General features: G+C 38.4%; 1 protein-coding gene across 1 annotated transcript in view; it reads right to left on the reverse strand.

The window, feature by feature from the left end:
• Positions 1 to 25,227, reverse strand: part of CCDC30 (coiled-coil domain containing 30) — a gene marked incomplete at its 3' end in the record, with an annotated part of 171,630 nt that overhangs the window by 136,646 nt on the left and 9,757 nt on the right. The window contains exons 3-7 of the mRNA XM_082833927.1: positions 19,259 to 19,436; positions 16,931 to 17,051; positions 12,552 to 12,742; positions 5,259 to 5,348; positions 3,778 to 3,931 (exon numbers count right to left, since the gene is read on the reverse strand). Coding sequence (XP_082690053.1) covers positions 3,778 to 3,931; positions 5,259 to 5,348; positions 12,552 to 12,742; positions 16,931 to 17,051; positions 19,259 to 19,276 — 574 coding nt within the window. The 5' untranslated portion in view covers positions 19,277 to 19,436. The remainder of the gene's footprint in view (positions 1 to 3,777; positions 3,932 to 5,258; positions 5,349 to 12,551; positions 12,743 to 16,930; positions 17,052 to 19,258; positions 19,437 to 25,227) is intronic.

Genomic DNA, 25,227 nt, shown 5'->3' on the forward strand with positions numbered 1-25,227 from the left:
ATCCCAGACTCTCAGAAGGAAAGCAGGTTTTCAGCATAAATCATATTGTTTGTACAAAGAGGTCAAGCACAGTGAGCCACTATTACAAATTGGGGAATGCTGGGAACCTTCCCCAAATGCAAGTTTCCAGATGCTAGCCAAGGGCTAACCTGACAAGCAGGACTTTCTAAGGACAACAGTGTCAAGTTTCCTTCTTCTTTTTTTTTTTTACATCTTTATTGGAGTATAATTGCATTACAATGTTGTGTTAGTTTCTGCTGTACAATAAATTGAATCAGCTATATGGATACATGTATCCCCATATCCCCTCCCTCTTGAGCCTCCCTCCTACCCTCCCTATTCCTCCACCCCTCTAGGTCATCACAAAGCATCGAGCTTATCTCCCTGTGCTATGCAGCAGCTTCCCACTAGCAGGTTTTCTATATTAACTATTTCCTGCACAGGATGGATATACCACGTTTTGTTTATCTACTCACCAAATGATGGATGTTTGAGTTGTTTCTATGTTTTGGCTACTGTAAATAATAGTGCTCTGAACATTCACATACAAGGTTTATTTTTAAATTTATTTTATTGAAGTGTAGTTGACTTACAATGTGTTAATTTCTCATACAAGTTTTTGAGTGGACATACATCTTCATTTCTCCTGGGTCACGCAGGAGTGGAATTGCTGGGTCACATGATAATTTTACATTTAACACCTCGAGAAACTGCCAAATTGTTTTCCAAAGTGTCTGCATCATTTTACAATCCCATCAGCAATGTTCCAATTTCTACACTCCTTGCCAACACTTGTCATTGTCTTTTTTATTATAGCCATTCTAGAGGGTATGAAGAGGGATCTCATTGTTTTAATTTGCACTTCCCTAATGACCAATGATGTTGAGCATCTTTTCATGTGCCTATTGGCCATTCATATACCTTCTCTAAAGAAATGTCTACTCAAATTTTATTTTGTTTATTTTAAAATTGGGCTGTCTTTTTATAATAATATAAAAGAATATGTGAGAATTCTTCATATATTCTGGATATGAGTCCCACATCAAACACATAATTTGCAAATATTTCTCTCAGTCTATGGTTTGTCTTTTCACTTTCTTGTTAGTATATTTTGAAATACAGAAATTTTAAACTTTGAGTAAGTACAATTTATTAGGTTTTCTCTTATCACTCTTGCTTTTGGTGTTATATCTAACATATGATTGCCTAACTCCAGATCATAAGGATTTACTCCTGTGTTTTCTTCTAAGCATTTTATAATTTTAACTCTTACATTTAGTTCTGTGGTCCACTTTGAGTTAATTTTTGTGTGGGTGTGAGGTAGGGGCCTGTATTATTTTGAAGCATCTCCCAGACATCATATCATTCATCTATAAATATTTCACTATGTATGTCTAAAAGATAAGGACTCTTTTAAAATATAAACTCAATACCATTATGTGTGATTAAGGAAATTTAACAAGAATTCCTTAATACAAATAGCCAATTAGCATTCAAACTTCCAAGTGTTTCATAAATGTTAAAAAACCTGTTTGAATCAGAATCCAGTAAAGGCCACACATTATATTTGGTTAATAATTCCTTCAAACCTTTAAAAATTCATCTTTTTCTTGTAATTTATTTATTGGAGAATAAATAAATATTTGGCATGTATTCTTTTTTATTATTGAAAACTACTTTTATTATTGGCCAAAATTTTTCATTCCCATCCAAATTTTGGGGTGTGATATAAAGAGAGCTAGAAAATAAACTAAAATAAAGTCCTTCATTTAAAAGAGTCAGTTTGTTGAAATAAATAGGCTAATACTTGGGAAACACTATCATGTAACACATATACCTAGGGATAAATTCTGGCTATAAATTGATGGATGATTCAAGAAGTAACACGTAAGACCCACACTGACACTACATGTGATATTTTAAAAGGACTTGCTAACTCAGCTTGCCAGCGGTCCCCTGGGGATACTCACTGTGCAGACAGTTTTCAATTAATAGTTTAGGATCCACCAGAGCAACCAAGTGCTGATGGAACAGGATGCTATGTGATTGTGTTCTGCTGCATCCAAATGTAACTATACATAACAGGGCTCCTGCTCTTTCCTTTCTCCTTCTGTACTACAAGTAGCAGACTGCTTCTCATCAGACTCACGTGGCCAAATTTCTTTTTTTTTTCTAATTGGGTTTATTGAGATATACTTTGCATACAGTAAAATTCATCCTTTTAAGTAATTTGATGAATTTTGACAAATATATGCAATTGTGTACCCATTAGCCCAATTTTCCATCATTCTGAAAAGGTCATTTGTGTTCACTGTTTAAAATGCATTCTTAACAAAATCTCAACCCTCCTGATATTCTTTGTTTTTAATTCCACAATCAATTTGGCAGGATCATTATTGTTTTATACATTTAACATTTTTAAGAAATGATCCTACAGTAACATATATACTGCATGAAAAAGAATCAGTCTAATTTCTTTAATTATTGCAAATTATATAGAGAGGAAATCATTTAAAAAATTTAAACTTCATGCTAAAATAAATTATAGATAAAGCAAAGATTGAAACATAAATAATAAATCCATAAATGCACTAAAAGAAAAAAAAACACCAGAGGAGAACATTTTCAATAACCTTGTAGTGATACAGAAAAGGCTTTACACATGAAAACCCAGACACCATAAAGAATAACTTGGTTAAATCTGATCTGATAAATATTAGCATTTCTATATGGCAAAAAAACTTAACATGACATTTATATCCAACAAAAGGCTCATATCCAGAATATACAGAAAACTCCTACAAATTAATAAACTCCTACAAAACATAAAGATACAACCCAATAGAAAAATATGTGCAAGACTTGAGCAGGAACTTCACAAAATAGTATATCTAAATGAGCAATAACAACAACAACAAACATGTTAAAGGATTTTCACATCATTAGCTGTCAGGGAAATGCAAAGTAAAGCCACAATTAAATACTAGTACATACTCATCAGAAAAGGTAAAATTAATAAAACTGACAATACTGAGTATTGATAAAGAATGTGAAGCAACCAAAATCTCATATACAACTGAGAAGACCTTAAGTTAATACAACTATTTGGAAGACAGTATGGCAGTATCTACCAAAGTAGAACAAACCCGTAACCCTTTGATCTACTAATTCTACTCTTAGGAATGTCATGATCAGAGATGTACAGATAAGCACAAGAATATTCACAGCAGCACAATTCATAATAGAGCACAACTGGAAACAACATAATTGTCCATCATCAGTAGAATGGATAAATAGAATACATTGAATAGCCTTATTCAATGGAATACTAGAGTACAAACAACAAAAGTGAACAAACTACTGCTACATGCAACAACATAAATGAATCTCACAAACATAAGATTGAACGAAAGAAACAAACTAAAGGATGCATACTCCCTGTAGTCAAAACTCAGAAATAACCTTAAAAGTTAGGAGAGTCATTATTTTTGGGGAGGAGAGAATATGTAGACATAGGAAGAAGAAACAGGGCTTCCAGAGTGCTGGAGATTTCTTGCACTGGGTAGTGTAAATATTGGAGTTGTACACTTTTTGGTAGGTATGTTATGCTATGCTTCAATAAAAATTTCTGGACACTGTAGAAAATGAGGCTGTATATCAGACTTTTATGTGTTTATCTTAAAAGATTTTTTTTCTCAGTGCTCTCATGTTCCAACCTGAGTAGGATCACTACACTTAAAACATTGTTAGGCATGTTCATCTGTAACCACACCTTACCTAATTTACTCTGTTCTTTCTCCTTCCCTTGCAGTTCATCAGTGAGCCTTCGGATCTCTTCATGGGCCATCCCTAACCTCCTTGTTACTTGTTCCGTATCTTTCTCTCTGCAGTTTTGTGATATTTTACCTTTTTCTGGGTCTTCATCATGGGACTGAAATAAAACCATTGTTAGTAGTACACCAAAAAGTAAATATACCCTTATGACATCGTGCTATTACCTATAAATGTTTGAAAGCCAATAAAGAAGAGTAGCAAACAGAATATTTACGTCCATTTATTTTATTAGGTTGAACCATAGAAAAATGGTGATATTTGATTGTTTTTAACCTATAAACATGCAATTTCACAAGGTTCAAACCTAACATATCTAAGAGATTATGGTTATATAATAGAAATTTAATGATAAAAATTATCATCTGGCCAAAGAGAGTGAAAATACTCCTCATTTATATGGTAATTAAATACAGTTTATAAAATGCCTTTACATAAGGTATTTCATTTAATTTCAAGGTATGTACACAATTAAGGCTCAAATCATGTTTAGAGCTCCTTTCCTACAATTACTTTCAAAGCATTTTAAAAACTAAGTAAGAAATTCAACCTCAATGATATTTTGCTTTTGATCCCTGAGATATGTATTTATTTTATATGAATATAATCATTATACAAATTTTTCTAAAAAATAAGAAAATAACCAATACCATCTACATAACAAAACTATTTTTAGCTTACTGGTATATTTCCTTGCAGTATTTTTTATTTATGTACATTTTTTACATAGTCATAATCCTAATCTATATACATGTTTCTGTCTGGCTTTTTCATTTAACATTATATGAGGAACATTTTTCTATATTGCTGTACAGATTTTGTAATGATTATTTTTAAAGGCTATATAATATTCCAGTGGGTGCAGATAATTTATATAATCATTTCAACATTTTGGTAGTTTCCAATTTTTGCTATTGAAAATAATACTATGATGGATATACAGTTTCATCCATATATATATTTATCTTGGGTTACTTCCCATTGTTAAACTCTCTGTATATGTTTTATTCACTGGATGTAGCTCTTAATAACATTTCCCCAGATCAAAAAATAATTTCTACAAACAGAATTAATTATATGTAAAATAATGTGCTATACAGTCTAAAGGACTCCCCCGCCAAAAGAAGCTCCAAACGTATTTGGGAAGAAGTGTGTACTGTCCCAAGGTGATTTTTCAAAGGACATAACACACATCGATTGTTTAAGTTTTGATACATTCAATTAAAATCAGCTATTGTGTTAAATGGGTGATTGACTTTTTTCTTCTTCCCAAATTTTTGTGATGTGTTTATAATACTCTTATGCACAACTGATATCTTTTAGCATGGATTTGTACATTTTAATATATTCAAACAAAATACTTCCAAGGTAAAAGCTAACCTGTAACTAGCTACTATTATTAAGAAAAGATTGTAATTTTTTCTTACCTCACTCAGACTGTGTTTAGACTGATGCACAAGTTCTTGATGTTTCTGATGTTCCCTTTGCAGAGGCTGGTGAGTTTGTTCAGATTTCTCCTAAGTAAATATTAAGAGGTGAATGAAAATTACATCAATCAGCTTCATGAATAAAAATGTCATTTAAATTTTAAAAAATAACCACGTAAAAAAAGAGGGAGCACAGTCCAATCCATTTTATGAAGCGAGACCATGCATTCTCAATGAGACAATATTGCCCCCAAGGGAGTGCAAACTGATTTCTAGGGGGGGAAAAATCTTACCCTTCCAAGTACAAAGTGCAGATGCCTACAGTACAAAAATAGAATTACTTTATATCAGTGCCATTAAAATTTCATGGGAGAGAGACAGAAAAAATTATCTAAGAAGTGTCATTATTGGGTTTCCCTGGTGGCATAGTGGTTAAGAATCCGCCTGCCAATGCAGGGGACACAGGTTCGAGCCCTGGTCTGGGAAGATCCCACATGCCGTGGAGCAACTAAGCCCATGCACCACAACTACTGAGACTGCTCTCTAGAGCCCACAAGCCACAACTACTGAGCCTGTGTGCCTAGAGCCCGTGCTTCGCAACAAGAGAAGCCACTGCAATGAGAAGCCTGTGCACTGCAATGAAGAGTAGCCCCCACTCGCCGCAACTATAGAAAAGCCCAAGCACAGCAAGGAAGACCCAATGCAGCCAAAAATAAAATAAATTAAACAAACAAACAAAATAAAAGAAACTTTAAAAAGTGTCATTATGGGGGCAATAATGAAAAAAAGGTTGGCTAACACTGGCTAGCCAGACCTTGATATTAAAGCTTGACAACGATAATACAAAAAGAAAACTCACAGGGCAACCTCACTCATAAACATAGATATAAAAACGTAAACAAAATTTTATCAAACTGAATCTATAATATTTAGAAAGGATAACAAATCATGAACAAGTTGGATTTATCCCAGGAACGCAAGACATTAGAAAAATTAATCAATGAAATTCTCACATTAACAGATGAAAGTTCTAAATTACTTCATTATCTCAATGGCTATAGAAAAAACATTTTATAAACTCAACATTAATTCCTAATAAAAGCTCTTAACAAACTAGGAATAAAAGAGAACTTTCTTAACCTGGCAAAGGGTATCATTAAAAAAAAAACCCAACCCTTAATCAAACATCATACCACTGAATACTTTTTCTCTAATATCATTAACCAGACAAGTATGTCTCCTATTCAAGATAATACTGGAGATCCTAGCCAGTATAGTAAGGTAAATAAAAGAATTAAAAGGAATCAAATTGGAAAGGAAGAAACAAAAGTATCATTATTCCCAGATAGGACTGTACAGGTAGAAAAAATTTTAAATCTTCAAATAAATTATTAAGATGAGAAATTTTAGCAACATTGGTAGGTATAGTCAATATATAAAAATAATTATACTTTTAATATTAGCAATCATTAGAAAATTAAATTCTTAATAAATATAGCATTAATAGTACCCCAAAATATGAAGTACCTAGCAATAAATATTAAAAAAATGTGCAAGATTTTGTAGGGAAAATTATAAAACTTTGTTTATATACATTAAAAAATAAATGGAAAGACAGTCCATGATCACAAATGATATCAATAATTTAAGATAATCAATTCCTCTTAAATTGATTTATAGATTCAATAAAAGCAAAAATCAAAATCCCAGAAAGCAAGGATTACAAGACACAAAAACACTAACCATAAGACAAATGATTGATAAATTGAACTACATTAAAGTTAAGAACTTCCATTCATTAAAAGACACTATTAAGAATATTAAAAAGACAAACCACAAAGTGGAAAAAGAAGTATTTGTGATACACATAATCAATAAAAGACTTGAAACCAGAACTTAGAGAATTCCTGTAAATCAGTAAGAAAAAGACAACTCAGTTTTTAAATGGACAAAAGACCTGAATAAACACTAATAAAATGGGAAATCCAAATGACAGATAATCATACTAAGTTCACTACTAATCAGGGAAATGCTAATTAAAACCAATATGAGATATCATTATGCACCCAGTAGTTTAGCAAAAATTTAAAAGTCTGACAACATCAAGTGTTGATGAGGAACAAAGGCACTCTCATACACTATTTATTGGTGCCAGTATAAATTGGTACCACTACTTAAGGAGACAGTTTGACATTATCTGGTAAAGCTGAAGATCTACATACTCTATAACTCCCTAAATCTACTCGTGGGTATATACCTTACACAAGTGCATGCACATATATAAGAATATTCACAGCAGCATAACTGACAGATAATATTACATTCATAATAGATACAAATTGGAAACAACCCAAAACAACTTAGTATGGATAGTCTCATGCCATATATTCACACGATGGAATGATACATAGTAATGACAAGCTAATTAAAAATAAATAATACAAACATAATGTTTTACAAAAAAGCAATTCCCAAAGTTGATTCCTTGTATGTGATGTTCAAAAACAGACAAAACTAAACGACTATATATATTATTTAGGGAGGCACACCTTTGTGGGGAGGAAGGGAGTTGTGATCAGAAAAGGAAGCTTCTAGGAATTTGGCAATGTTGTATTCCTCACAGGACCAATGGGTACATGGGTGTTTGTTCCATAACTATTTGTCAAACTGTATTTTTTAAGTTTTATCATTTTTCTGCATATATGCTGTTATATTCCACAATAAAATGTGTTTTTTTAAATCTTTGATTATTCTTGGCATTAAATGTCATCCCTTTGTCCTCTGCCCCATGCAACAATAAAGTGATTAAATAAATTTTGATACATCCATTCAAAAGAACATATGTTGTCAAACAGACTAAGGCAAATCTATATACACTAATACAGAAAATGAAAACAATATGCACAATGGAACATAATTTGTATTTTAAGAGGATGAAAATTTTCTGGAAAGATAAATAAAAAATTGTCAGCAGTGGTAGTTTAGGAGTATGGAACTGAGGATTTGGGGTGAGAAAACTCATTTTTCATTCAATTTTATACTGCTTGAATCTGTTTCTACTATGTGCCTGTATTAAGTCAGAAAACCAACAAAAAACAAATGTTAGGTAAAATGTAATTAGTGTATAGATCAGGCCTTGCAAAATTCTTCAACTTCCGTGTCACTTTATGTGGCCTCACTTTGGTTGGAATGACTCTCTCATCTACTTTATGCACAGGTTGATTCAGTACTGGCCTATTAAAATATACCTAGGGGGACTTCAGTGGCTAAGAATATGCCTGCCAATGCAGGGGACACAGGTTTGAGGCCTGGTCCAGGGAGATCCCACATGCCGCGGAGCAATGAAGCCCATGTGCCGCAACTACGGAAGCCCACGCCCATAGAGCCTGTGCTCCTTAACAAGAGAAGCCACCGCAATGAGAAGCCCACACAACACAACGAAGAGTAGCCCCCGTTCGCCACAACTAGAGAAAGCCCACGTGCAGCGATGAAGACCCAACTCAGCCAAAAATAATAAATAAATAAATTAATTAAAAAATATATATATACACACACACACACCTAGGGAGGCAATGAAATTTTTACAAGTTACATTTCATAAAAAGATCTTTGAAAAATCTTTTTTTTTTGCAATACATGGGCCTCTCACTGTTGTGGCCTCTCCCGTTGTGGAGCACAGGATCCGGTTGCGCGGGCTCAGCAGCCATGGCTCACGGGCCCAGCCGCTCCGCGGCATGTGGGATCCTCCCGCACCGGGGCACGAACCCGTGTCCCCTGCATTGGCAGGCGGACTCTCAACCACTGTGCCACCAGGGAAGCCCTGAAAAATCTTTTTTAAAACTCTTTTTAAAGGTATAACTGATACATAATAACTGCACATATTTACAGTGTACATATTTTTTTACATGTATCCATCCATGAAACCAATACCACAATAAAGATAATGAAAATATTCATCACCCTTAAAAGTTTCCTACACTTCCTTATAACTCATTCCTCCCCTAACACTGTCCCCAGGCAACCACTGATCTGTTTCTGTTACTATATATTAGTTTGCATTTTCTACTATTTTATACAAATGGAATCATAGACTATGTACTCTTTTTGGTCTGGCTTATTTCACTTAGATTATTATTTTGAAATTTATCTGTTTTGTTGTATATTTATCCTTTTTTATTACCAAGTAATATTCCATTCTATGGATCTATACATTTACCTTTTGATGAACATTTGAGTTGACTCTAGTTTAGGGCTACTACAATTAAAGTTGCTGTAACATGTATGTCCTTATGTGGGCACATTCTTTCATTTCTCTTGGGTATATTCCTAGGAGTGGAATGGCAGGGTTATGTGATAAGTATGTGTTTGACTTTTTAAGGCAATGCTAGACTAGTTTCCACAAGTGGTTGTATCATTTTATATTCCCATCAGTAGGATAAGGGAATTCCAGTTGCTCCACATTGTCACCAACACTCGATATGGTTAGTCTTAAATTTTAGCCATTCATGGATACATTAATAGTTACCTCATAATAAATTACTTCATTGTAATTTCTGTGTTTTCCTAATAATAAATGAAGTTAAGCATCTTTTCATGTGTTTATTTACCATTTGTATATGTCCTTCAGTGCAGTCACTTTTTAAGTCTTTTGACCAGTTTTTAGTTGGGTTGTATGTGTTATTACTGTTGCGTTATAAGATTTATTTTTTTATTTAGATACAAAGCTTTTGTTGGATATATTTTTTAAAAAATTATCTCCCTTCTGTGGCTTGCTCTTTCATTTTTGTCTTTTGAAGAGCAAATGTTCTGAACTTTTATGAAGTCCAATGTTTTTTCTTTTCCTGTCTTACAAAAATCCTGCCAAACCCAAGGTCACTAAGATTTTCTTCTGTAAATTTTATCTCCTACATGATCTATGAACCATTTTGAGTTAATTTTTGTATTTGATATAGGATAAATGTGTTGTAAGGTCTGAACTTTCATGTGCTACCTTGGCACCCTTGTAACTCACAGTGCACCAAAAGCCTCGCATGAATTCCCTTGCTTTTGCCAGATATGCCCCCATCCAACGGGAAAGATTCTCCACCCAGCTAGTGCCCTTATCAGCCAGAACAGCTATATTTTATCCAGTCCTCAGCCTAATGGCTGCCGTTTCACTGCCAACCCATGGAATTTTTTAAACAAGCCAGTCATATCCTCCCATGAGAACTAGGGGGCACCTCATCCTATTGGTACTATAACGTCTGTCTCCCATGGCCCCTATGGGTTCACTCCATTCCTGAGTACAACCCCTGTGGCCCTGCATGACAGGCAGTGTCCTCCCTGGGCTGTGAGTCTATCTGACTAATAAACTATCAATCACATCTCTGTTCAAGGTTGGGTGTCATGTATTTGGCTATCTCATAGTGTTTAGAGTAGGGACTCCCTCCTTTACCAGTGGGGAAGGGAACCTCAATAGAGTTGAGGGTTTTGTTTTTGTTTTTTTGCATATGTCTATCCAATTGTGCCAGCATTGTTTGTTGAAAAGTGTATCTTTTCCCCATTAAATTACCTTGGCACCTGTGTTGAAAATCAATTTACCATGTAGGTGTGGGTCTATTTCTAGACTCCTTATTCTGTTCCATTGATCTATATATCTGCCTTTACACCAATACTGCACTTTCTTGATTACTGCAGTTTTGTGGTAAGTCTTGAAAGCAGGAAGTGTGTATCTTCCAACTAGTTCTTCTTTTTCAAAGTTGTTTTGGCTATTCTAGTTCCTTTGCATTTCCTTATCAATTTTTGAATCGGCTTGTCAATTTCTACAAAAAAGTGACTCTACTGATTACTTTATGCTCAGGTAAATTACAACATTAGCTTAAACAAAATATAACTGGGAATGTGACACATTTTATGAATTACATTGTATAATAACAAAAACCCTTTGTAGTATATCTGTTTTAATTCTTTCTGTCCATTAGTGGTAAAACTATGACTTAGTAGTGACTGGGTAGATAGCCTTAGGGTCATCCCAGACTTCACCTCCACAGTGTCCAATTTGTTTTATAGATTCCATCTCCTTCATAACTCCTTCTTCCCTTCTGTATTACACTCTGAGCCTTGTTTTTGGTTCTCATTCTTTAATTAATTATTTGTTAACATCCCCTGAAATCCCGGCTTCCAATCTGGTCCCTATCCAATCCACCCCTCTACTGTGACCACAGTGATTTTTCTAAAACACAAATCAGATCATGTTACTCTCCTCTTAAAATCATTTAGTGACTCTCCAGACCAACTATAACAGTTAGTCATTTGTACATTCAAAATATTTTTATGCCTCCAGTATGCTCCAGGAACACTGCTGGGTACTGATTCCAAACTCTCTAGCTTAGTATATGAGTCTCACCATGAAGTGGTTTCTGAAAATATCTCCAGGCACATTTCTCAGCATTGACTCACATGAACCAGTATGTATTATACATTATTTCCTCTGCCAGAAATGTCTTTCCCGTCTTCTTCATCCAGCTAACACTCAGCTTTCAAAATGGTACTCAACATTACCTCTGCTGGAAGCCTTTTCCACCCATACTGACTCAGCCCCACCCCTGAGTTTTCACTTTATCACAGAGCTTTCCACACTGAATTATAACCACTGGTTTCTTTCTTTCCTTCATTAGCTTGTAAGTTCCTTGCAAGTCCAAATTACTTTTATTTGACTTTGTTCCTACATCCACTAGCACAAAGCCTGGCACATGGTAAGTTCTCAATAAATCATAACAATAAAGCTAACTGACATGTGAGGTACTATTCTAGAGCTTTACGTATATTATTTCATTTTCATGATCACCTTGTGGAGTAGTTCAGTTGCTCCCAGATTTTATAGAAACTGAGGCTCACAGAAGTTAAGCAACTTGTTCAAGGACATACTGCTGACAGGTGGTAGAGGAGGTCCATTTAAACCCAAAGCCTATACTTTTTTTTTTTTTTTTTTTTTTGCGGTACGCGGCCCTCTCACTGTTGTGGCCTCTCCTGTTGCACAGCACAGGCTCCGGATGCGCAGGCTTAGCGGCCATGGCTCACACGCCCAGCCGCTCCACGGCATGTGGGATCTTCCCGGACCGGGGCACGAACCCACGTCCCCTGCATCGGCAGACGGACTCTCAACCACTGCGCCACCAGGGAAGCCCAAAGCCTATATTCTTAAGCGCTATCAAAACTGGCTTCCTGATAGTTTAATGTATGAATGGTTAAATGAACAAATGCAGTTTTCAACTTGCCTGTCTCTTACTCAATTACCCAGTTAATTTTGAATACCTGGGGAAATTCTTTCTGTAGGTTACTGCTCAGACATCTTTGTGATTCTGGTTTGGGATCCCCTCGTTCCAGTTTCCTCAAGAGTGTACTTCTTTCCATGAGTAAGTGTGCAATCTGTTCACTAGGGCTGCTCAGAGCTATTTCAGACAAGCCTTCTTGATACAATATTTCGACCTCCTTTATTTGCACTTCTGTTAGGAAGAAACACCAGAAACACAATTGTTAAAAGAAATGCAGGCAAATAACTAAAAAGTAGTGGGAAAAGGTTCTCAAAAGCCGTAGATATTCTTACCACTTGCAGAAGTTTAAAATTTGTTCTTGCATAACTTTAAAGTGTATTGTTGTTTTAGTGAGTGCTTACTATGTGGCAGGTATTGTACTAAGCATTTGAGATAAATCTATCTTATTTAATCTTTACAACAACCCAGTGAGGTAGGAACCATGATTTTCCCTTTTAAGAAATGAGGGCTCAGGCACCAAGAAACCAAGAAACTTGTCCACAGTCACTCAACTAATCCTGCCAACATTCTCGATGATTTCAATATTCAGGTAGATGATTATTCCAGTCCCCTGGCTTTTCAGTTCCTTTACCAGCTAACTTCCAAAGATCTAGTCCTCTACCCCACTCAGCCACCTACTCCACAGTAATTCCCTAGACCTGGTCATTAGCCTCTATAGTTTCTGTAACTTCTCCCTAGCTTCAATTTCTAACATCTTATCCTCCATTCATCCCTTCTTATGTACTAGCAGCTCAATTTCAATAATTTTTGACCATACTGGAAAGTATCATCCATTGACTTTAAACACTTTTCAGTGTTCCTTATCCCATTCCTGTTCTCACTTACCCAGCTTAGATTCTATAGTCCATCATTACAATCACTCCCTTGAAAACATTCACAACTCTCTTGCCCCTCTTTCCTTCCATTATACTTGGTGACAAAACTCCAACCTGTTTAAATCCAGCTCTTCACCAGCACACTCCAGAAGCTGGATGGGGCTACAGAAAACTGCACAGGTAGTGCTGAGAGGTTTCATTTCAAACTCGTGACTACTAACCTCAGGTGAGCCCTTACTGCTGCCCAGCAATCCTCCTACATTCCCCTGCTTGTTTCATCCCTCTCCCTCATCATATCTCTAATACCTCCTTCCCCATCCTCACTCTCACCTGAATACCCTACTTTTTTTTTTTTTTTTTTTTGGTACGCGGGCCTCTCACTGTTGTGGCCTCTCCCGTTGCGGAGCACAGCCTCCGGACGCGCAGGCTCAGCGGCCATGGCTCACGCGCCCAGCCGCTCCGCAGCATGTAGGATCTTCCTGGACCGGGGCACAAACCCGTGTCCCCTGCATCGGCAGGCGGACTCTCGACCACTGCACCACCGGGGAAGCCCGAATACCCTACTTCTTATTTCACCGAGAAAAGAGAAGCACTCTGAAGAGAGCTTCCACAAGCTCCCCTACCAAATCTGCCAGCTCCCCCGCACTCTTCCCTCTTGTGAGATGTAACAAACTACCCTTGGCTCCTAAGGCCAGCACCACCCCCGCCCCCCTCCCCACCTTGTACACTGGATCCCATTCCCTCTCCTCCCAAAGATAAAACGCCTGCAGTTGACTCTGATCTCTATTGCCTCATGCAGCTTTCTTCCCAACTAATCATCTTAGAGACATGGTATAACATCTCCCATTAGAAACAACAGTGATGAAAACAACAAAAGTTTTTCTTCAAACTCATAACGCCCTCCAATCCTCCACCATTTCTACATTTCTCTTTGCAGCACAACTTCAAGAAAGGATCAAAAAAAAAAAAAAAAAGAAAGGATCAACCACAGCCATGTCCCCTCCCCCTCTCCTACCATTCTTTCCTGAATTCACTCCACTGGCTTTCATATCCACCACTCCACAGAAACAGCTCTCCTCAAAGTCACAATGACCCCCATGTGACCAAACCCAATGGTCAATTACCAGTCCTCACTCCACATAGCCTATCAATGGTATTTGACCCAATTGTTCCCTTCCTTTTCTTAAAACACTTCCATCATTTCTCTTATGGGACACCACACTCTGCTAGGTTTCCTCCTACCTTTCATGCCACTCCTTCTCAGACTCCTTTGCTGATTTCTTACCTTTCCAACCTCTAAACACTGGAATGACCTAGGGCCCAGCTCTGAATCTTCTTCTTTTTACTCCCTAGGTTATCTCCTACAGTCCTAAGGCTTTAAATATTTGCTATATGCTGATGACCCCCAAATTTACATCTCTAGTTCACATTGCGTTCAAAACATATACAAAATTGCCTACTTGACCTTTCCACTTGGATGTCTAATATTCACATCCAATGTAGATGTCCAAAAGCAAACTCTTTACGGTGTTCCCCAAATAGGACCTCCCATGGTATCCCCCATCTGAGTAGTTAGGAACTCCAATATTTCAACTGCTCAGGCCAAAAAGCTTTGGGTCACCAGTGATTTCTCTCCTTTTCTCCCACCAACATGAAATCCATTACCAAATCATGTTAGCTCCACCTTCAAAAGACATCCTTTAATTACAGAAGCATTTCTGATGTGACTGAGGTATGTGTTCCTAAAACAAACAAGTAAACTTGTATTTCACAAAACTGCTCTCTAAAAATAATGAGGTTTATGGAAAAAAGGTTGGCATAGAGCACTCAAAACCTTTGTCATTGTGTAGCTAGAGTGCTATAAAAAACACTGACAATCCTAATATTATACTGGTAGATTTAAACAGATGTGTCAAATTCCTAAAAAATAGAGGAATACTATAGCAAATATAGGACTCTGTATTCTTTTAAAAAATCAGGTTTACTGTAAAGGTGAGCTAATGAAGGAGCTGAGTCTGCAGAGTTGGAAACAAAGGCAAAACGCTAAAGATTAGTAATATCTTTGCAATAAGCACTTCCAAGACAAAACATGTGGCCAAACAGCCCAGAAGAGGAACATGGGATGAACGGGCTTTATGTATAAACTCCAAGGCTTGCTGGCAGCCCAAATCATTAACATGCCGGGGAAAATTACATGTGAACTTCCACATTATAGTGACATCACTCCCCTACTTCCCAATCCTTCGTGAGCTAATTTACGTTAGGAGCAGGGCATAGAGTAGCTTCTGCTTCTTACAGTATGGCAGATTAGAGCCCTGAACAGCCCTGCTGCCGAGAACAACTAAAAATGTCAGAAGAAATTTTTAAAACTCTTAAAATGCAACCACCATATGAACAAAACTAGAATGCAAGCTTTTGAGCCAGAAGAAGAAAACTCAATTATCCAATGGATAACAAAAAAGGGGAAAAAAATGAAACCCGAGTGTAGTACATATGAATTATGTCCTGTGATTAGCTCAATTTTCTCTGCACCTGAGATTCAAAATATAGAAAAACCTTCCATCAACAGACCATTATGAAAGGAAGTTCTAAAATGAAAAAAGGACAATGATCCCAAATGGGATATCTGAGATGCAAGGAAAAATGCTGAGCAAAGAAAATCATAAATGTGTGGCAAATGTAAATAATCACTGACCATATATCATAATAATATCTAATTTATGGAGTTAAACAAATACAGTATTCTAAAGGGGTCCTATCTGTATCTTCCCTTGTAGCTTTGGAGCACTTAATAAACATTTCCTGAGCCCTTAACATGCTAGGTACTTTACGAGGCCGGTGCTGTCAAAAACACGGAAACCAGTAAGACTAGAATGAGATCTCTGCCCCAGAAGCGCTGACACAGGTAGTTAGGACATAGTGTGGTAAGTGCTGTAATCGACATTAAAGAAAATCACCACTCTGTAATGTCTCACACACATTTGAGAATATTTCAGAATGCATACTTTAAAAAGACAGGCAGAAAATACACCTAAAACATTACAAGTACTTTTCTTTCTTTTTTATAAATTTATTTATTTATTTATTTTTGGCTGTGTTGGGTCTTCGTTGTTGCGCGCAGGCTTTCTCTAGTTGCCGAGAGCGGGGGGCTATTCTTCCTTGTGGTGCACGGGCTTCTCATTGTGGGGGCTTCTCTGGTTGCAAAGCACGGACTATAGGCACGTGAGCTTCAGAAATTGTGGCTCGCGTGCTCTAGAGCGCAGGCTCAGTAGCTGTGGCACACAGGCTTAGTTGCTCCGTGGCATGTGGGATCTTTCTAGACCAGGGCTCGAACCCGTGTCCCCTGCATTGGCAGGCAGATTCTTAAACACTGCCCCACCAGAGAAGCCCTACAAGTACTTTTCTTGAGGTGGAGGACTTGTAGTAATTTTTTTTCCTTCCTTCTACTTTTACACATTTCCCAAATTTTCTGTAATTGTCTCATGCTAATTATTAGAATTAGGGAAAAAATTAAAATTTACATGTTTACAAAAGGAAAAATTACCCGGTTTGAGTTGGAGCCCTTTAAACTCATGTCTAGGCTGCTTGCTTTCCTTTTCGTAACCATGAGAAAATGCTTCCTTTTCCTCTGGCAAGTTACAGACACGGTTTGCATAATTTTCTACCTAAGAAGAAAAGCATACATTTTCTTACAAGTCTATGAAGTGAAAGAGCCATTAAGAGATCACCATACTATCAATGTTTATAATCTAAGAAATAAACAGAAAATTCAACTTGGCTTAAGTGTGGGTCTCTCTCCCTAAACTTCCTTCCAGCTGTCATATGTTATCAGACACTGTTTCCCATAGATAGGATGACACATCACCACAAATTTCTGGGACAGTCACAATCGCTGATATTTTTTTCCATTAACAAATCAGGTTTCAAATCAAGTCTCCTTATCTATGGTTTAGGAAATATGGTCATGATACTCAGGAACAGAGAAGTATCTACACAGTATTTTATATCTTAAGCAAAACTCATGATTAAGATGTCTTAAATGCTAATAGGAGCTCGTATTAAAATAAACTATTGGGAATTCTTTAAAAATAGTTTCTGATTAATATGACAGCTTCACAAAAAGCACTTTTATGTGGCTAATAATAATAGACTGAAAGCTAACTATATGCTCCAGGTACTATGTTAAGGACATCAAATATTGAGTTTTCACCACAACCCTGTGACACTGTTATCTCCCACTTCATAGGTGAGGGCGGTTGAGAGAGGCTGACGGACTTGTGTTGTCAAGCAAAGCGGAAAGCGGGGAGCCGGACTTCACACTGAGGTGGGCCAGAGCCAGAGCCTGAGCTCTTACTGTGCCAAATTGCTTAGAAGGAGACTACCAAAATAACTGCATTTTGCTGAACCGTGTTGAAGCCTTTTTCGGGGACAACTGCTCAGAATATGAACAAAAAGCTGAATGATATAGTAGAAGGAACACAGAACTGCAGTCCAACTTTATCACTCCCTGGTATGCTTCAGTTTCCTCCTCTTTAAAATGGCAGGAACAATACTACCTATTTCTAATAATAACAGTTATAATTTATTGAATACTTGCTGGGTGCCAAGTACATATGTGAAATGTTTTCTACACGTTAATATGTGTAAACCTCACAAACCCTTTTGAAGGAGCTGTTATCATCTCCAACTTACGGAAGAGAAATTTCAAGCTCAAAGAAGTTGAGTAACTTGCCCAAGGTTACACAGAGAGTCAGTGCCAAAGGCAATTTTTCACCCCCAACTGCCTAATGTTAAAGTTCATGGTCTACTATGCTATCCTGCTTTTGTTCTAAAGGAGCTGTACTCTTCTTTAAGAGTTTGGAAATCAAACTGCCCTCTAAGAGTTAAATTTAAAAATCAACAAGTTAGCTGAGCTGAGCTGTCAAAACACAACATAGTGATCTGCAAGCAACCTGAGAAAATTTTATTAACTCATTTAAAGAAAGTAGCTTATATATAAGAAAGTAGGTTGATCAATACTGGACACATCAAAAAGAGTGATTAAAGAGTCAAAACGTGCCATTATCTGCTCATCTAAGGGCTAGGTACCCTGGTTCTAGGATATAACAGGTCCAGAAATAAGCGCAGGTATGAATAGCTTTATGGTGTAAATCTGGCTATCTTAGCTAGTGCTCTAAAAAATTAGAATCATTTGTTCAGCAAGTAGACATTTGATTAAAATCTGGCTTCCTATGTAGTGTGCCTGTAGGGAAAAAAGGCATCAGTCACAGGATACATGTGTCTGGTTCCTTTGGCAGTTATATTTCTCACTGTCAACTAAAAAGCTAGTATCTATTTTTCTACAAACTTCTCTGTGAGTTTGGTCAACACAAGGTCACCTTTGAGAAGCAGATCCACTCACAGTACACTGACTAATCAGGTTTCTAAGCCTACTAGGAGGACAGTCAGCTAGAGGGTTGGTTATTGATACAAGGATGAATTTACCAAGATAATGAAAGCACGTTGAGCAGACCTATTTGGATAGTCAACTAGTCATCTCTGGGCAATGTCCTGTACATGTACTCTATTGGAAACCAATACAGCTTGTTGACATATTTCATTAAAAGAAAAGTGTACATGTGGGTGCTTTGCAAATTATACACTGATATTCAAATGCTGGTTTTTACTATGTTAATATAATGAAGGACAATGAACAAAACCAGAGCCATCTTTTTTCTTTTCTTTTTGGCTGCGCTGCGCAGCATGCGGAACTTCCCTGACCAGGGATGGAACCCGTACCCCCTGCACTGGAAACATGGGGTCTTAACCATTGGACCACCAGGGAAGTCCCAAAACCACAGCTATCTCAAAACTTTATGATATTAGTTCTTACTTCTTTAATTTCTTCCATGTGCTTCCCTGACAGCTCTTCTAGATTTCTGGTAGCAGTCCTCAGCCTGTCTTTGCTGTAACAAGCACCAGACAAAGTAGAGTTGTTCTTCTGTAAAGGCAAGGAGTTCAATCCCTTCTTTCTCAAGATGGTGAAGTAAGTCTTCTAATTGAACTTTTCCCTTGATAAAAGAGATAAGCATATGTGTATGTATACACACGTGTAAGTATACTACTGCGCACGCAAGAAATCTCATATGTAGAGTTAGACTCTCTACAAAGTATAGTTTAGTTTTTCTATTAATTAATGGTTATGTTATCCATTTATAATGAGCACTTACATGAAATAGCTAGCAATACAAAAAATATTAAAGCTTTGAAGAGTTGTATTATATCTTCTAAAATAAGAAATGACATGAAATATATGCGTTAAAAAAAATCAGCTTTCTGTCTGCCCAGTTCTGAAGTTTGCAATTTAATAATATGAAAATCTCCCACAGGCCCCTTGCGATGTTATAAATTCCAAAGAAGTTTCTGTCTATTCTTTTGAATATTTAGAAATAAAAGGACTCCTCTGGAACCTAGAGAGCCCATTAATTCTGTACTATCAAGGAACTATTTTGCTCACAGAATATGTCTTACAATTTTTGTTGACTTCTAAGTCATTCAACTCTCTTCTAAAACTTCTTGGTCTAAGCCTGCCATAGATATTGTCTTTAATTTTTTTTAACTTGGAAGTAGTCATGCTACATAACAGCTTGCACTACATGGTGGGGGAGATATAAATGTCTGCTGATTGATGCAGTGGTATCTGTATTACTAGAATCACTAACTGTGAATAAGACTTGCTGGTACAATCAAACATAACTCTTAACCAAGTTAATCTGACCCAGATTGTAGGGATAAGCATAACTGTTACTGTACTGCAGCTAGTCTACATAATTATATTCAGTTTTGCTTTTTAAGAGCAAAACTATATTTTGATTATTTTTATCTTTTCTTGCTAAGTTTTCCAGAGTCGCATCCTTTTCACATCAACAGTTTTTGTGGACGATAAACAGAATGTTAATTATCATCTGATAATTAAAAAACAAAAAAGGGGACCCAGATCTGAATCTTTGTGCCCCCACGTGTCCTCCCCATGACTTACAGCTAAAAGTCTTCTCGTGCTCCTCCCCACTCTACCCCCATTGTCTGGTCCGCACTCTTACCCTCCTCCCTACAAGGTTTTTTAGCACTATTCAGTTCCTTGTGGTTTTAGTCCTGGGTATCAGGGCACACTAGGAATACATTACATTCTATGAGGCCTATTTGACAATACAGAAAAATGTTTATGTTATAATAAAGAGAAAAAGTAGACGTAAAGGTATTATTACAACTATGGTAAAAACCAGACACAGAAGGAAAAGAATGGAAGCAAACACATCAAAATGTTAAAACACAGTTGTGATAAACTGATGAGATTGTGAATAATTAGAAAACAAATGTTTGAATTATTACATGTCCTATACCGAGAGTTGTTTGCCCCCGGAGAGTAGCATAGCCCCCACCCCCATGTTGTGGGGTGGAGTGGGAGAGTCTTAGGCTGGAGGAAGTGGAAAGGAGAAGGGGAAGGGGGATACTGAGAATATCTTTGGATCCTTGGCTTCTGGGAGATTTGGGGTATCGGAAGGTAAGCAGGGATATAGGACGAAGGGGCTTGGCTGGTCAGGAGGGCGGTAGAGGCTGCAAGTCAATACCCAACTCATCCAAGCTCCTAGACTGAACGCCCTTCCAAAGCCAGAGATCTTTAACCTCCATTCCACTTAGTCATCCATGCCCATGGCTACAACCAAGCTCTTGCCATAGCCTAAACTACTGTTGAAATCCTGCAGTCCTCAGCTCCAAATGTCCCACTCTGATCACCACCTTCTGCTCTTTTCTGTGTGTGTGGTAAATTCATGAAGCTTAAAATTTACCATTTTAACCATACTTAAGTGTAGAATTCAGTGGCATTAAGCACATTCACACTGTTGTGCAATCATCACCACTATCCATTTTCAGAACTTTTCATTATCCCAAACATAAACTCTGTACCCATTAAACAATGAGTCCCCATTTCCCACTGTATTCTTCTTTCTGTAGCTATAAATCTGCCTATTCTAGGTACCTCATATAGGTGGAATCCCACATTTGTCCTTTTATTTCTGGCTTATTTCCCTTAGCATAATGTCTTTAGGTTTCATCCACTTTAGAGCATGGATCAGAATTTCCTTCCTTTTTAAGGTGTAATAACATGGCATTGTATGTATTTTGTTTATCCATTCATCTGTTGATGGACATTTGAGTTGTTTCCACCTTTTGACTATTGTGAATAACGCTGCTATGAACACTGGTGTAACAAGTATCTGTTTGAGTCCCTGCTCGTTGTTTTGGAATTGCTGGATATATAAATCTATGTTTAACTTTTTGAGGAACTGCCATAAAAATATAAATAATAACCATAGTAATGGGTATGAAGTTGTTGCTTTCTTAAACCATACTTATTCTATAATAATAGTTGAACCCCCCAGTCCCTGGACCATTACATCCTCTCTCAAACTACCAGAAACTCTTTGGTTTCACTTATTTCACCCTCAAGCCTGGACCCAACTGTTGTTCATTTCAATCAATCTCTCACCAATGTCCCCAGTTATCTAGCTCCTTGTCTCACCTTGCCTGCAAACCCAAACCCAGGGGAAGGTTTGACCATTTGACTTTCCTCTGCCTAATTTTAGTTTGCTGAGTTGCTGGTAGAGAAAAATGCAACAAGTATGCAGACCGGAGCCACCACAAATCCATGGTCTGCAGCCTGGGCCAAGCTCCTTTACTTGCATGGGTCATTCTATACGCTTTGCCAGCTTCTGCTACCATTTCACTCTGTAAATATTCAGGATTTCCACCTCTCCCATCAAACTCCAAATCTCACGTCTCCCCTCCACCTCTCCCATCAAACTCCAAATCTCACCTCTCCCCTCTGCGGGCCGACGACCTTGTCTCCCATAGCACTAGTAAAACTAAGGCCATCATAAAACTCTGGATATCACCACCGGCGTTCGTTAGGGGCTGCATAAACCTGGGAAGTTTTCTTTGTCTTTAAAATCCGTGATTCTCCTAAGACTTGTTAAACTAAAAGTTACAATGGTTAGCACAACAAACTCCACCATTAGGAAACTCTTCTGTTTAGAAATAAAGACTATCGGAAGATGGCGGAAGAGTAAGACGCGGAGATCACCTTCCTCCCCACAGATACACCAGAAATGCATCCACACGTGGAACAACTCCTACAGAACACCTACTGAACGCTGATAGAAGACCTCAGACCTCCCAAAAGGCAAGAAACTCCCCACGTACCTGGGTAGGGCAAAAGAAAAAAGAATAGGCCCGTGAGCCACGGCCGCTGAGCCTGCGCGTCTGCAGCGCAGCGGGAGAGGCCACAACAGTGAGAGGCCCGCGTACCACAAAAAAAGAAAAAAAAGAATAAACAGAGACAAAAGGATAGGGACGGGACCTGCGCCAGTGGGAGGGAGCTGTGAAGGAGGAAAGGTTTCCACAGACTAGCAAACCACTTCGCGGGCGGAGACTGCGGGTGGCAGAGGGGGAAAGCTTCGGTGCCGTGGGGAAGAGCGCAGCAACAGGGTGCAGAGGGCAAAGCGCAGAGATTCCCGCACAGAGGATTGGTGCCGACCCGGCACTCACCAGCCCGAGAGGCTTCCCTGCTCACCCGCCGGGGAGGGCGGGGCTGGGAGTTGAGGCTCGGGCTTTGGTCGGAGCTCCGGGAGAGGACTGGGGTTGGCGGCGTGAACACAGCTTGCAGGGGCCTAGTGCACCACAGCTAGCCGACAGGGAGTCCGGGAAAAAGTCTGGAGCTGTCTAAGAGGCAAGAGACTTTTTTCTTCCCTCTATGTTTCCTGGTGCGCGAGGAGAGGGGATTAAGAGCGCTGCTTAATGGAGCTCGAGACGGGCGCGAGCCGCGGCTAAAAGCACGGACCCCAGAGACGGGCATGAGATGCTAAGGTTGCTGCTGCCGCCACCAAAAAGCCTCTGTGCGAGCACAGGTCACTATCCACACCCCCCTTCCGGGGAGCCTGTCCAGCCCGCCACTGCCAGGGTCCCGGGATCCAGGGACAACTTCCCCGGGAGAACTCACGGCGCGCCTCAGGCTGGTGCAACGTCACGCTGGCCTCTGCCGCCGCAGGCTCGCCCCGCACTCCGTACCCCTCCCTCCCCCCGGCCTGAGTGAGCCCGAGTCCCCGAAGCAGCTGCTTCTTTAACCCCGTCCTGTCTGAGCGAAGAACAGACGCCCTCAGGCGACCTACACGCAGAGGCGGGGCCAAATCCAAAGCTGAGCCCCGGGAGCTGTGCGAACCGAGAAGAGAAAGGGAAATCTCTCCCAGCAGCCTCAGGAGCAGTGGATTAAATCTCCACAACCAACTTGATGTACCCTGCATCTGTGGAATACCTGAATAGACAACGAACCATCCCAAATTGAGGAGGTGGACTTTGAAAGATTTATGATTTTTTCCCCTTTTCCTCTTTTTGTGAGTATGTATGTGTATGCTTCTGTGTGAAATTCTGTCTGTATAGCTTTGCTTCCAGCATTTGTCCTAGGGTTCTATCCGTCCGTTTTTTTCGGGTTTTTTTCTTAATAATTATTTTTTTATTTTAATAACTTTATTATATTTTATCTTATTTTATTTTACTTTATCTTCTTTCTTTCTTTTTTTCCTTCCTTCCCGCCATCCTTCCTCACTCCCTCCCTCCTTTCTTTCTTTCTTTTTCTTTCTTTCATTCTTTCTACTTCTACTAATTCTTTCTTTCTACTTTTTCTCCCTTTTATTCTGAGCCGTGTGGATGAAAGGCTCTTGGTGCTACAGCCAGGAGTCAGTGCTGTGCCTCTGAGGTGGGAGAGCCAACTTCAGGACACTGGTCCACAAGAGACCTCCCAGCTCCACATAATATCAAACAGCGAAAATCTCCCAGAGATCTCCATCTCAGCACCAGCACCCAGCTTCACTCAACGAACAGCAAGCTACAGCGCTGGAGACCCTATGCCAAACAACTAGTAAGACAGGAACACAACCACACCCATTAGCAGAGAGGCTGCCTAAAATCATAATAAGTCCACAGACACCCCAAAACACACCACCAGACATCGACCTGCCCACCAGAAAGACAAGATCCAGCCTCATCCACCAGAACACAGGCACTAGTCCCCTCCACCAGGAAGCCTACACAACCCACTGAACCAACCTTAGCCACTGGGAACAGACACCAAAAACAACGGGAACTGCGAGCCTGCAGCCTGCGAAAAGGAGACCCCAAACACAGTAAGATAAGCAAAATGAGAAGACAGAAAAACACACAGCAGATGAAGGAGCAAGATAAAAACCCACCAGACCTAACAAATGAAGAGGAAATAGGCAGTCTACCTGAAAAAGAATTCAGAATAATCACAGTAAAGATGATCCAAAATCTTGGAAATAGCATAGACAAAATGCAAGAAACATTTAACAAGGACCTAGAAGAACTAAAGATGAAACAAACAACGATGAACAACATAATGAATGAAATTAAAAATACTCTAGAAGGGATCAATAGCACAATAACTGAGGTGAAGAACGGATAAGTGACCTGAAAGATAAAATAGTGGAAATAACTACTGTAGAGCAGAATAAAGAAAAAAGAATGAAAAGAATGGAGGACAGTCTCAGAGACCTCTGGGACAACATTAAACACACCAACATTCGAATTATAGGGGTTCCAGAAGAAGAAGAGAAAAAGAAAGGGACTGAGAAAATATTTGAAGAGATTATAGTTGAAAACTTCCCTAATATGGGAAAGGAAATAGTTAATCAAGTCCAGGAAGCAGAGAGAGTCCCATACAGGATAAATCCAAGGAGAAATACGCCAAGACACATGTTAATCAAACTGTCAAAAATTAAATACAAAGAA

This window comes from Leucopleurus acutus, assembly GCF_964270905.1.
Source record: "Leucopleurus acutus genome assembly, chromosome: 2".
NCBI lineage: Eukaryota > Metazoa > Chordata > Mammalia > Artiodactyla > Delphinidae > Leucopleurus > Leucopleurus acutus.